The sequence below is a fragment of the Penicillium canariense genome (assembly GCF_028826845.1).
Source record: "Penicillium canariense strain IBT 26290 chromosome Unknown utg000004l_segment0_segment0, whole genome shotgun sequence".
In the NCBI taxonomy this organism is placed as follows: domain Eukaryota; kingdom Fungi; phylum Ascomycota; class Eurotiomycetes; order Eurotiales; family Aspergillaceae; genus Penicillium; species Penicillium canariense.
Window position 1 is genome coordinate 351684 of NW_026622731.1, and position 13645 is coordinate 365328.

General features: G+C 54.3%; 2 protein-coding genes across 2 annotated transcripts; both read right to left on the minus strand.

Annotated features, from left to right (window-relative positions):
- Positions 1–1174: 1174 nt before the first annotated feature.
- Positions 1175–2505, minus strand: N7482_006459 (uncharacterized protein; the record flags this gene model as incomplete). The annotated part of the gene is made up of 3 exons (XM_056688584.1): positions 1175–1915; positions 2056–2246; positions 2340–2505. 3 exons carry the CDS (start codon positions 2503–2505, stop codon positions 1175–1177), a joined length of 1098 nt encoding a protein of 365 aa, XP_056541013.1.
- Positions 2506–3153: 648 nt separating this feature from the next.
- Positions 3154–13034, minus strand: N7482_006460 (putative cell morphogenesis protein (PAG1); the record flags this gene model as incomplete). Its single annotated transcript, XM_056688585.1, has 5 exons — positions 3154–6636; positions 6688–10005; positions 10090–10323; positions 10400–11130; positions 12950–13034. 5 exons carry the CDS (start codon positions 13032–13034, stop codon positions 3154–3156), a joined length of 7851 nt encoding a protein of 2616 aa, XP_056541014.1.
- Positions 13035–13645: the final 611 nt, after the last annotated feature.

Below are 13645 nucleotides of genomic sequence, written 5' to 3' on the forward strand. Positions count from 1 at the left end.
GTCAACTGGGTTCATCAAGAAGGTGATATGCAGGAAACAATAAGGACGAGGAATAATGGCTACTCACACTCGCTGAAGAGCCAGTCGATGACTCTCTCTCCAGCGATGATCAGAAGATAAAGAGACTGAGAGCAAACAAGAACTGACCAGACTTGGGATACAAGGCCATAAAGAGGCCTGGGCACAGGACAAGGAACTCTGTGTGAACAGAGCGGAGGAAGGGGGAAGGAGATGAAGATGCAGACGAGGGGATGGAAAGCGGAACAGCGAGAGACGGCAAGGAGATGAGATGGAAAGAGGAGGAGGGTGGCACTCGGGGAAAGTGCAGAGAGACGAGGAAAGAGGAAACAGGAGCGTCACGAGATGTGGGAGGAAGGAGCGCACCTCGCTCACCCTCCTGCACCGAGTGGTGGCTATTGAGGACTCGTAAAGATGCAAGTAAGGCGAGGGCAGTGATGGGAAAGAGTGAAGAAGTGAAGAAGTGAAGCTGGGAAGTTGAGAAGTGTTGAGGATTCTAGATACTCGTCACGCTTGTTCGTCATGTTCACCGTCAGAATAGTAGAATACAATCAAGTAGGAAACACACAGGAATGGGGCCTGACTCTACAGGCTCAATGCTGATCTTGCCTAGCATAGCATATGTGGTATATCTAGCCACATTTACTTTATGTCCCTGGCTCTAAGCCACAGCAACACACTCTACCACCTCAGGTATTCTGGGACTAAACCGAAAATCTGTCCATGGTGGTGTTGCAGATAGAACGGTACATGACTCCTTTCCATACCTGTCGTAAGTGAGCATAATTCTGAGAAACAATCTCTAGATTCAAGCTCTGGAGATCTAGATATCCTGAAAGAAGTAGGCAGTGTTGTGAGGAAGGTTCTCGAAGTCAATATCTATATCAGCAGTACGGGGCTATCATGCGAAAGTTGATGAGGGATATGCGAAGATTTTGGTCATTGTGTTAGGCCTGTAAGTCAAGGGATCCACTGGATAGTTATACGTGCTGGTTCTGAATACAATTGTATTGAGAATGCTGCAGCCCTTCTATATCCCTGAAATCACATCTATGGCAAAAGCGCAGAGGGCAAGAAGACATGGGGGAATCAAGCGAATGACACGGGGATGAGATGGGCCTGGCGGAGAAGTAGTAAAGACAGAGGGAATAGGTCACTATTGAGGTTCAGACTTGCTCCGCAGCCACTCATAAACAACTGAGAAATCTTTGCCACGGTGGGCTTCCTCCACAGCATTGTACACCTCGCGTGCTTGGCCACCCAGAGCCAGAGGAGTTCCAGACTTCTCTGCAGCAGCGAGAGCCAGACGCAGGTCCTTGTTCATCAGGCTGACCCCGAATCCGCCCTCATACCCACGGGAGGCGGGAGCGGTCTCGATCACCCCAGGGACGGGGTTGTTCACCTCTGAGGGCCAGCAACGGCCAGTGGAGGAGTTGATCATATCGGCCAGATTCTTGGGATCGAGTCCCCAGCGGATGCCCAGGTTCATAGCCTCGGCCGTCGCAATATTGTTGATGGCCAGCATATAGTTGTTGGCAAGCTTTCCGGAGACACCAGAACCTGGGTCACCGAGGTGCCAGGCCTTTTTGCCCATCAGAGCGAGGACTCCCCGTACACGCTCAAGCAGCTCTCCTGTCTGCGAGGAAGCACCGAACATGAATGACAGAGTACCTGCGCGGGCACCAACGACACCCCCGGAGACAGGAGCATCGACGAATCGACCCGTCTGAGTGGTATGGATGGCATTGGCGATATCCTTGGACGTCACCGGGTCAATCGTAGATGTGTCGATAAACAAACGCTCCTGATCGAGCGCGGGAAGCTCGCCATGTTTGAGAATCGAGTGGTACACATCAATGACATGCTGCGACTCGGGCAAACTGGTAATCATCACGGTCTACATATCACAGATAATGATTAAACCGGTGGCTAGACCTGACATAGTGAAATCCAAACAAAGCCTGGTGCATTGTGTGCGGCCAGGTCAATGCGGATTTCGCCAAAGCCATTGGATCGATTAAGCAGATAGGTACTCACCGACTTCTCCGCAACCTCGCGCGCATTCTCAGCTATCTCAACTCGGCCTTCGTCGGCGCCAGCGCCGTTGCTTCGAGCGGCCTCCTGGGCCTCCGCGACAAAGCGCTTTACGGCCTCCTCATTGACGTCGCGCACAATTAGCGTATCAGATGCGGGAATCTTGGCGCGCAGGTTCTTGGCCATGTTATAACCTGACGACAGACATCAGTCAAGGGTGGTCGGGCCACCTCGGTAGGAACCACACAGGGGGGTTGCTGCTGGTTTCCAACGCCACTCGCACATACCCATCTGGCCCAATCCAACAAATCCCCAAGTCGCGTCGCGGTGCAGCGTCGTTGAGAATGCCCGGACTGATCCTGTCGAGCTAAAGTTGGCCGGCCAGCGTCGGATACTAGCCGCGGTGTGGAGGCGGGCCACCCGAGGGAGAGAGGACGCAGCGCGGGCACTCATCGCGGGGTTCTACTGGGGAGAAAGGGATGGATATAGTTGGAAAGAAATGAAGATGGCTGGATCGTGTCAGAGTATCAGAAGACGGTGCAGCAGATACACACACACACGCACACAACCGCGGGGGCAAGGGGGTACTTAAACCATACCTCGGACGCCCATCCTCCGCAGGGCCGTGGCTTTCCGAGCTGCCATGCGACCCACCCTTGGCCCGCGGGTAGTTTGCGGGCTGCGGGGGAAGCCCGGGGAAGGTCACGTGGAGATAATCTGGAGATAAAGATTTTGATACTTCGTTCATTGTTCGCTCCGAAATTTGATGCACATTCGATGGGTCTCTCAGTTCTTCAAGAAGATATATGGTCCATATCATGTGTCTTGATCCTAATATCAGAACGCCCTCGAAACTCGGACTCATCTACCAATTGACCACGTGAAGTAGTATACAAACATCCAGATAGCAATGATAGATCCTGAAAGTCTCAGCGCAAAGTAAATCAAAAGATCAATAGTGAGGCAAAAAGGGTATGTATGTTATGAATAAGGTGTCGATCCCAACGCCCGAGAAATGCCCAGGCTGAATACAGCAGAGAAAGAATCAAAATTGAAAGTAACGATGGTATGGGAGTAAGAAGAGTCGATGGGCCACGTGTGCTATGACCTCGGGGATGCAGGGTGGCTCGTTGGGCCTGCAAGATACTCCTCCGGTACTTTAGGGACGCGGGGTGAGTTCGCTGTCTGGACCATGGCGCGATGCTGCGCGCGGAGATGGTCCCGCTGGCGTTCTTTCTCGCGGTTGTTCGCTGCACCACCGGTGAGACGGCGCATGCCACTGCGGATCATGGACTCGAGAGAGTGGGAGCCATCCGTCGCGCTGCGCACCATGGGTGTTATCGGGGAATGTAGCGCTCGTTTGCCAGATGAGCGGTCGTCGAAGTCTGAGTGTGTCTCTTCGATTTCATCATCTGAGAAGAAGGCAGGCTCATGCAGAGCCACTGGCGGTGTGCCATGCGGAATTGGTTGCTGAGTGTGGACGTAGAGGTTGTTTGTGGGTGAGGTGACAGAGCGAGTATGAGAACCTGGACGGAGAGTTTGCGAGCTGTGGGGCGGTGGGTTCACAGGGGAGTGCATGCCAGGTCCGTCAAAGCGGAAATTAGCAGGACGGGACTCGGCCAGGCCGTTGTGGAAAGATGAGGTGGAGCCCGTTCGAGCGAGAGACTTGCGCAGAATGGGCGCTGTCTGCTGGTCATACAAGTGAGCATTGGTATCAACATAACTCCCCGTGAAACCGCGCAGCATTGGTGGGGCCACCGGATGAAGAGACGGTACGCTAGATTCTGTCTCTTCAAAGAAGTCATCCAGGCTGTCTAGCTTTTGAACGATGTCACCCATATTTCCATCGGTCTGGGTCTCGATGGACTTCATGGTATCCGCCCTCATCATGGGGAAGAACGAGTCCTTAAATTCATCGGCCCTGAATTCGACATCAGGCGTCATGGCATCCTCCACATTCATGTCATCCGCCTCGGCGCACGTGTAGAAAACAGCGTGGACATTGTTGCGGGTCATGCTTGACTGTGTCGCGGGCATAGGAACCGACCATCCAGTCTCCTCCGGAATACCGTAGAGACTCTGAATGCGCTCGTACTCCTTGCGAATGGCCCGAGATGTGACTGCTGACGCCATACTCATGCGGAGGTGATGCCGCTCCATCGGGTTTCCGGAGACGGTCATGATATTGTCTAGAACACCGAGCGCTTGGGGGCACAAGTTGGTCTGGAGAAGACGCAGCAATGGAGAGATAAGGTCTGGGCCATGGCAGGTAACCTCGTTCCGGCGCATATCGACTTCGGGAATCAATACACAAAGGATCTCCATCGTCTTGACGCGGAACCAATCGGTCGTGTTGGTGAGAAGGCCCATGAGGAAGATCAAGCACTGGAAATCCAGTTGTGGGAAATAGTATGACTTGATCTCGGTGATGATGTGGTCCAAGAAGACACCCTCGGTCTTGTACTGCTGGTTGGCGAACCCAAACAGTGATGCAGCGAGTCGAGGACAGCGCTCATTCTCGGCAACTCGGGCAAGCAAGCTGGCATGCAGAATTGGCTTCTGATCCACAAATCCTTGATCAAAGCACTCGAGAAAGTGAGGGAGATTCGCCAGAATAGTGAACAACTGTCGAGTACCATCCCCAATGAGCTCGTTATTCGGAAGCCCACTCAGGCGATGAAGCACGTCCAATGTACGATTGAATGACTCAGACGACTTGAGGCCCTTGAAGACAAGGTCCTGAAGACCGCCGAACCCACCCTCCCATTTCGGTGGCTGGCCTTCCAGGAGCTGCGTCACCACAGCGGGATCGCTCAGATCAACTCGGTCAAGGAATTTTTCCAACATGCCCAGACTCTCAATAAACTCACTCTCATGGATTGTATTGAGACAAGCACAAGTCGTCCAGAACAACTGTGGGTAATGCAAAAGGTCCGATGGAGCCAGAGAGCTGATGATAATCTTCAGGGTGGTGAGGATCTCCATTGAGAACGTTTGGTAGTCCTCCTCCTCGTCCGCGATGGTGTTCGACAGTCGAGCCAGCATGTCCGCCAGCATCCGCGAATCCAAGGAAGTTGAGATGCACCGGAAAACCTGGAAGGAGCGACATGCTAGATGCCGCACTGGGCAGGATGTCGCCCAGTTCAGCGCCTCCTTGGCCCAGAGATCACCCACCCCTTCATAAGCGAAACTGAAGAACTTGACTACGTCCCGCGTGACGGTGGCCATGGCCAGAGGTACGCGGCGATCGTCAGCCTCTTCTTCCCTGCCCTGATTCTCCTCATACTCCCAGACAACACCGCTGTCACTCTTGCGAATAGACTCGACAAAGTCCTCAACACATTGGCGAGCGTCCGCCGGAGCGTCATCGGCTAACTTGGCTGCAACCAGTTCGTGGATGAGGTGAACCAGCATCTCTCTGGCTTGCTCTTGCACGGTAACGGTATAGTGGTCCCAAAGAATGAGTACCACATGAAGAAGTTTGACCACATCTTCCAAAGCGAGAGTGACAGGGGCCACCATGAGATCAACAAGGAAGATGAGAGCCACCTGTCCGAGAGAAAGACCAGCCTGCTTATTGCCAACGGGAAGCACCGTGCCCAGGTCAGCGACATATGGCAGACTCTTGACGTCTGAAGGTTGCGGGGTGAGGTCTTTACGCTCCTGCACCATGTTCTTGGGAATAACCAGCAGAAGGAAAAATTCGATGACCTTGGAACCGGCCGGAGTTGCTGCCAGAAAGACGACGACCTGCTTGGCATATTCCACGAAATTCTGCTCCTTGCGCTCTAAGCAAAGGCTGATGATGAAATCAAGCACGAGCTGGACGTTTCCTCCGTGGGGTCCTGTGGCTAGGGCTTGCCACAAAGCTTGTACTTGGTTCGGCAGGTTAGTGCTGCAGCGGATGGTAATTTCAAAAAGATTAGCAAGCAGCATATACGACCAAGCCGTTGGACCACCATTCGGATCCACCTGCAACTCCATGGTCTGCACCCAAGGCAAGACAGCGGCAACCATATTTCGCTGACTATCCGCGCGCAGATTCCGGAAGTGCAGCGAGAATTCAGAGAATATAGTGAATGCCAGATCAGAATGCTGGTTGGCGAGTCGCTTCGACGTCTCGAACTGCGCAAGCTTGTACACTGCCGTAGTCTTATCTGAGATACTGATGTCAAAGTCCTGGAGACGGGAGCTCTTCTGCTGTCGCTCCTCGAGTCTCCGAAGGAGCTTAGCAGACTTCATTCGAATCTCGCGTTTTTGGCTGCCGAGGGTGACCAGTACGGCGCCGAGGATTCTCCAGAATTGAAGGGGATAGTCTGGATACTCGATGAGCACCTCTGTGGACACCTCAAAATAACTTTCAAGCGACTTGGGGCGCTCGGTTACATAACACATTTCGATGGACCGCTCCATCAAGTATGAATGCTCTTGGTTGTGGATGATGAGATTCTTCAGCGCACGGCGGCCGATTGAGTGCCACTTGTCACTAATGGTGTTGAAAATAATATCAATCCAAGACAGCATACGACCCACGTCGAATTGGAGCACAGATCCACTCTCGGTAGTAATGCTAATCGGTCCAGCCTATGGCAAGGTTAGCACAAATGCGCATTTGACAGCAAGTCAGATACATACACAGAGAGAAGCCATCGCACTCAATGCCGCTGCACGAAGATTCTTCTTCTCAATTTCCATCGCGGCAGCAGCGTTTCTCATCTCGCCGCCCTCGTGCGGCTGGGTCATGGCGAACTTGCGCATGTTCTCTTCTCGCTCGGAGATTTGGGCTTGATTGGGCGAGTAACCGCACCAATCTTCCATAAGCGAGAACGCGGATTTTCTGGACTCGAAAGGAATCCACCGGGATGGATCTTTGGTGCGGTTGACGCCCTCAAACAGCTCTTCCATAAGGCCACAGTAGTGGAAACGCAGACGCTGGAATTCCCAGTCATTCTGGACCTCGGCATCACTCAAGAAGATACGGATGTCCTTGGCATAAGTAATTATGTTATTGATAATCCAGTCGTCGTTATAGACCTCCGGCTCCCGCAGGAAGTGAGACGTGAGTTTGTAGACATGGGTGACTTCGGTGCGCAACCGGTCAGTGTTTCGGTTTCGTTGAGGGCTGCTAGGGGTGCGATGGTGGGTGCCAATGCGTATCTTCGCCTCTTCGTTGCAGGTGGTGACTGCATACTGCAGAGACTCCAGAAGGGTACGATAAAGGTTTTTGTGAATAGCGCCGAGAGCAATCACAATGGCATTTCGGATGGAGTCCCGCTCAGCGGAGAGGAGAGGAATTACGAACGCAAACAGACTTCGGGCGGAACTGATCTTATCGGAAGACTGAGCTCCTTTCGAAGCTTTGCGCGCATGCTGAGCGTTCGCCAGCTGACTCTGAGACTGAGCTCCAACACTGGTTACAGTCGTGCAGGCCATGACCAGGTAAAGTTTCCATTGCTCAACAAGAATCTCCGCGGTCATGTTGCTCCGGCCGAGCGGACGGCTCTGGTAGACATCACTAGGAGAGAATTGAGGCCTGGTCCGTTCAGCCAGCGAGGTAATCATCTTGTGCATTTGAACAAGGCGTGCACAGACTATCTCTCGACCCAAAGTCACGGCAAAGGGACAAGTCTCGAAGCTAACCCGAACGATTTTCGGGAACACTTTGGCCCACAGGGTGGAATCGTAGGAGACCTCACTGCTGCAGAGTTCGATGAGAGTATTCTGGGATGCGCTCCGCCTCTTGCCCTTTTGAATGCGGCTTCGTTCGGCAACAGTGAGTTGCTCATCATTCACATCCAGGATCTGCTGGGAATCGGCCTCGAGAATCCTAATGATCCGCGTGTTCTCCTTGCCCAGCGCGCTATCGAATTCCGTGATCAGTCGCAGGACATTGATAGCAAAGGCGCGGACTCGTCGAGACTGAGAACACAAGAAGAACAGTCCATGCGATTCGATCTCCTCGACATGCGCGAGTACACTGGAAAGATCGAGATGCAAAGCCCGGCTACCAGAAATGGACTTCTCAAGCTGATCCGAGGCAGCTTCCCTGGTCTTCTGTTTGATCTCGTCGATCCAAATGTGGAGCAGTTCTACATAGAGCCGGAGTGTAGACTCGATATGTCCCGGTCCAAGCATACCCTCGTCGGACATGGTGGAGTACCGCGCATCAAAGTTGAAGATGAATCGAGCAAATCCGATGGTGACTTGCTGAGCATGAGACTGTCTGGCGATCGCCTTGAGCGACTCCGCCGAGGATGTGGCGATGTTAGACTGGACATGAGCCGTTCCAGTGCAAAGGAGGTTGATAAGAGAGTTGAAGGGGATGTGATCGGAGAGGCAGCGAGGCAGGGCTTGCACTGCGACGTGAAGGAGATCGTAGAACCCTTGTTTTTGGTCTAGGGTGCTCAAATGGTCATCGCGCCGTCCAAAGCCAAATGCTTCGGTGATGGGAGTTTTCGGAGTTGTTCCGCCGAACTTTTCGTCCAGGGCTGCTTGCCCGCCAAATGTGTTGTCACATAGAATTGTGATCTTGCCGAGGACCTCACAGAAGCGGAGGTAGTACTCTTTGACATTATCACTCAGTCTGGAAATGTTGACTGGGCATGGTGAGCAAGGGCCAGGCTTTTGAGCGGCAGCTCCCCCCTTGGGCTCGGCCAGCAGCTGCGAGCGATGGAAGTAGGCAGGGGTCGAGTTATCCATGAAGGGATTCGGGAGGGAGCCCGTCGGGAACGGAGGGCAGAGCTGGTCACTGGTCTCCAGATCGGTCATGGTGGCCAAAAAGGCGCGAATACCAATAACCATTTTTTCTGGCTCCATTTGTTCAATTTTCAACTCTCGGCCGGAGAGGAACAAGTCCGAGTTGATCAGTGGGAAGATGATGTTCCGGAAGCAGACATCGGGATGCTTGAATCCAATCATCCGGATGAGTTGAATCAGGGGGTCCGCAAAGGGCGGCTCTGCACTGAGGTACGTCCTTTTGCCCATGGGCAGGGCGATCTTGGCCACCTCCTCCACCTTACGCAGGGCTATTGTGGGAGAGTCGGAGTAGCGGAAGAAGTAGGTCCAGACGAGGCGGCAAATGGCCTGCAAAGCTGGAGCGCGAGTGGGGCGATCCTTGAGGCGCGCGGGCAGACTCGAGATCATCGAGAGCCACTGGGAGGTAAAAGTCTCCTTGTTGGATATACATAGCAGCAACACGTTTAAGGAGAAGGCAGCAGCCCAATGCCGAGGCTTTGTGAGCAACTGCACCAAACGCGGCTGAACCAGGTCCAAGAACTCCTTCCACCGAGGGAGTGAGAAGTCGGTGGTCGGGCTTGCGGCCACAGGAAGCAGAAGCTTTTCAATTACGTAGCAGTACGCTTGCTTGATTCGCTGGCCGTGGGCATTGACGAACAAGCGGGCCACAGACCGCATGAAATCGCAAGACTTGGGCCAGCCTTCGGGAGACGTTGGTATGCGCAGGTTTCTCATGCCCAGAATCAGCAGCTCGGCTTTCGCATCACCGTCGCGTGAGGGGCCCCGGGCCACTTCTTCCTTTTGATACTTGTCCAGCTCTGTCAGAAAACGGTTGGCGACACTTGAGAAGTTCAGTTCACTCATGATTCCGAGTAACTGGCCGTAGATCCTCCAATTTGCCATGCGAAGGGGGGATGCGGAAATTTGATCTGGGTCGACTGTTTTGATTTGACCGAAGATAATGTCTTCCAGACGATCGGCCATGTCAAGGGTGATTGAGGCGAGGCTGCTCTGGTTGAAGATCTCGATCAAGACTCTGCAGACCAGGTAGACAGAGACAGTGGCACGGCGTTCCACCAGTGCGACGTCCTCGTGGCGACTGAGGAATGGAGTTGACTGTTGCGGACGATCCGCGGAGGCAGATTGATCGCCAGGAACCTGAGTTGGTTCAGTGTTGCGACGCATGAGAACTCCATTTTCTGTTACCACTGGCTTCGGCTACAACACCGTCCCATCCCAGGTTAGCATCTCACCCTCTCGATGCATCTCTCGGCCCTCAACATTATGGGTGGTAAAACATACCAGCTCGTTCGTCATGTGCCTTGCAGTGATAGCTGCGTCGCCCTTGCCTTTTCGCCACAGCATGATGGTATCAATCAGTGGCTTTGGCTTCTGTCTTGCGATATGTCCCAAGGCCGATATCAACTGATCGAAACTCGGGTCCGCGCCAGGTCCGCATACCTCCTCCACCGGAGCTTCCGATTCTCCCAGCTTCAAGATGGCTTGGTTGATCTTACTCTCAGCCTTACCGACAAACTAGATTATAGCCCCAAAATCAGCAAAGCCGTTGACGACAATTCACTATTTCGTTCACGCCGCAGTGTCTACTTACTGAGTTGAACAGGTGATGTAACGCATACTCCCCCACAGTCTTTGATTCCGAATGATGCTTCGAATGGGAGCGACTGTGGGATCGATCGCGTCTGCCCACTCCTCCACCAGAGTTCATCCGTTTGTGAACAACACTTGCCGGACTCCTCTCCATCAGTTCGTCGGTGTCATTGTCCTGGATGGTACTCAGCGTCCCTTGCGGTCCATGGCTCGCCGCCATTCCCACCGGGCTCTGATAAGTCGGATGGGGATCCAACTGATCCAGTTTTTGGGGTATGCCAGCTTCGTCCAAGCCGCTGCGACCAAGGGAGGCAATCAGTTCCGGACTCAGCGGGCTAGCGGAAGCAGTCGAACCGGCCATGCTTGGATTGCGCGAATGCTGCATGCCATGAACGATGGAGGTTTGGCGATGGTGGCCGTACGAGTTGGACGGTCGCCTTTCCAATCCCACGTCATATCCTGCCGGGCGGCCTGCTGAAACGTCGGGGCTCTTGGAACCGGAGTGGCCGCGGCGGGCTTGGAGGGTTGGGGCTAGGGTGGAAGGGTCGGCGGCTCGTCCACGAACGGTAGAGGACTCGCGGCTGTGCATTGGGGTCGACTGGGCGGTGCGCGTACCTCGCCACTCCGACGGGGACGCGAGAGTGTGGTGCGACGCCGACTTCAGGTCGTCAGGGATGAGGGGCAGCTGTGTTTGCTGGCCGGGGCCAGCAGCTTTGGCCGGATGAGATGCCACTGGGCACGAAAGACACGGTTAGTGAGGATGCATCGCCTGGAGGCAGGCAATAACGCGATATTCCCGGGGCGAGAGGCGGAGCAGGTCGGATTTGGGACTCGGGGCGTGCATGGGGCCTGGAAGCGACTTACTGGCGCGACGAGTCAAGGACTCATTGCTGGGTGAATCGCATGCAGGCTGCCGTGTCGAGAGTGTCAGCAGGAGGCAGTAAGCAGGACATAGCGAATCAATCCATGTCTTCCGGGTCCCACGGGGGCGGGTGTGTGTGGTTGGGGTGGATGGGGAGAGGTTGGTGAGGTGCTGTAAATGCTCTGCGGATGGCGAGCTTTCTTTGGATAAACATTTGGTGTGCACGGGGACCCGTCCACTTTTTTTTCCCTCCCTGCTCGGGCGGGAGGTACTGGTCTTTACTGGTGTCAACTGGGGTCTCTGGGCTACTGGGAAAGTCTAAACAAGGATTGAGGACTCTATTCGGCCAAAACTCCTCTATGTGCAGACCGAGAAATGCCGCGTTTCGATATGACGAATGGGCGGTTGTGTTCCCCCAGGCATCTAGAAGTGGCACGCCGTGCACGAGTGACAGGCAAAATATATGACATGTAGGATAGATCAGCCCGGGGCAGCAGCGCAAGGATGACTCGACGACGAAATTATACTACATGGAGAGCTATACGGAGTACTTAGACGATGCAAGGTACGCTGACGTTCAGCTAATTAGAGGAGGGGCATTTGGAGTGGCAAATGCCGATGCAGCTTGCAGCGAGCTCGAGGAACAGGGAACCCCGAACTCCTCAGTACATGAACGCATTAATACATCGGGACCTCGATCCGTAATATGTTCCTGTGCAGGGGGCGTCTCGTGTGGCGGGGTCAAAGAAGCAGCTGAAACGTCCGATCGCAGGGGAACTCGTGGAGTCATCCGAGGATCCCAAGCCGACATTAGTCGTCGAGGAGGAAATGCCTGGAGAAATGGGTGACATGAGGATACGGAATTCATCTTCAACTTCATATCCATATCCATGGATGGTACTACGCTGTAATCTTCCTGAGACCGTCAGTCCAGCTACATGGATATGTAGCCTGTTGATACCTCGCTAGGCGTCCTCTAGCCGGGGGGTTAGCCGTCTCCGATAAAAAGCCAGTCAGAAGCGAACCGGAAACCCGGCGGATTCGCGATGGGAGCCGAGAAGGGCTTGCAAGGGGCTTCAGTAGGAGAAGGCGAGGGCGAGTCATGGACCGAACCCGAGATGTCGCTGTTCGGGGATCCAGCTCGGCCGTCGACAGAGGGAAGAATCAGATGAAAAGAAAGGTCCCCCCACCGATCAGCGCCAAGTTACACTCCATACGGTGTGCTCCGTACTGTCGCGTGCATGGATCTGCCATCATCAGCCAGACTCACCAGCCATACAGAGTCCTCCTCTGCAGGAGTGTAAGGCACCAGAATCGCAGTCACCCTGTGAAAGTATAACTTAACGTGAGAGAGCCCAGCAGAGAGCAATGTGGGGGAGCAAATTGAGAACGGCCGCGCCGCTGCCGCCGCTAACGCTAGCCAAGTGATTCGGATCCGAGGGCATCAACTTAGCAGAGCAGCGACGTGACGACAGGGCAGTCCTCCTGTTGTACGGAGTAGTCTCGCTGGGTTCTGGCTCTGCCCGCAGAGCATGCCGACTAGGCCCGACCAGAAGCATAACGCGAGGAACAGACGTGCATGGCGGAATCTGTCCGCATTGGCCGGCGCTGGTCAGGACGGAAGTCGGAGAAGCGCGGAAGAGAAGATAAGACCGGGCCCGGAAGGGCTAATGCAGGCAGATGCAGTACCAGCAACATTCTCGAGCCTCGACAACGGTCCCCGTTGAGTCCCACTGATGGCCGGACCCTGAGGAGGAATGTTTTGGGACGGCATGTTTGGCGCAATTGACACTCGATCTCCCGGACGGGTCTGCCGAACGGACCCATACCCGAGGGAATGGGCGGTTCTGGGGAGGGCAGACACATGGTTCTGATTCGCAGTCCGGAGGATACGAGTGTCCCCGCGCGCTGAGTGGTGCGGCGTCGTGCTAACCACTAGGAAACGGACGCCGCGGGCCCTTCACCTTTAGGCTGCTGGCCGAGTTCACGTTCCGGTCCACCTCACGCTTCCTCCAGCCGAGGCGCAATGAACTTCATCGCGAGCATAAAATAAAATAAAGCCTCAGTATATGAAGCCCCGCGACTAGCATCACGTCTGGATCCTCCTTTTCTTTACACGGAATTCCTCACGTGATTGTGTTTACTCGTCCTGCTTTTCCCTCCCTAGGGATGCAACAAACCCATTGTATACTTCTGTACAATTTCCCCTCCAGCAGACTGTCTAGCGGTACTCTTCTAGCGCTATCGACCGGCTTCTGTTGCAGACCAGACTGCACCTGCACCAGCTGCACACCGATACTCGTGCGGGAGAGGGCGTGTTCGGCAAGTGAAAGCTCCACTTTAATCTGACCAGATCTCCGTGGTCAGACCACTTTGGCCTCCCGT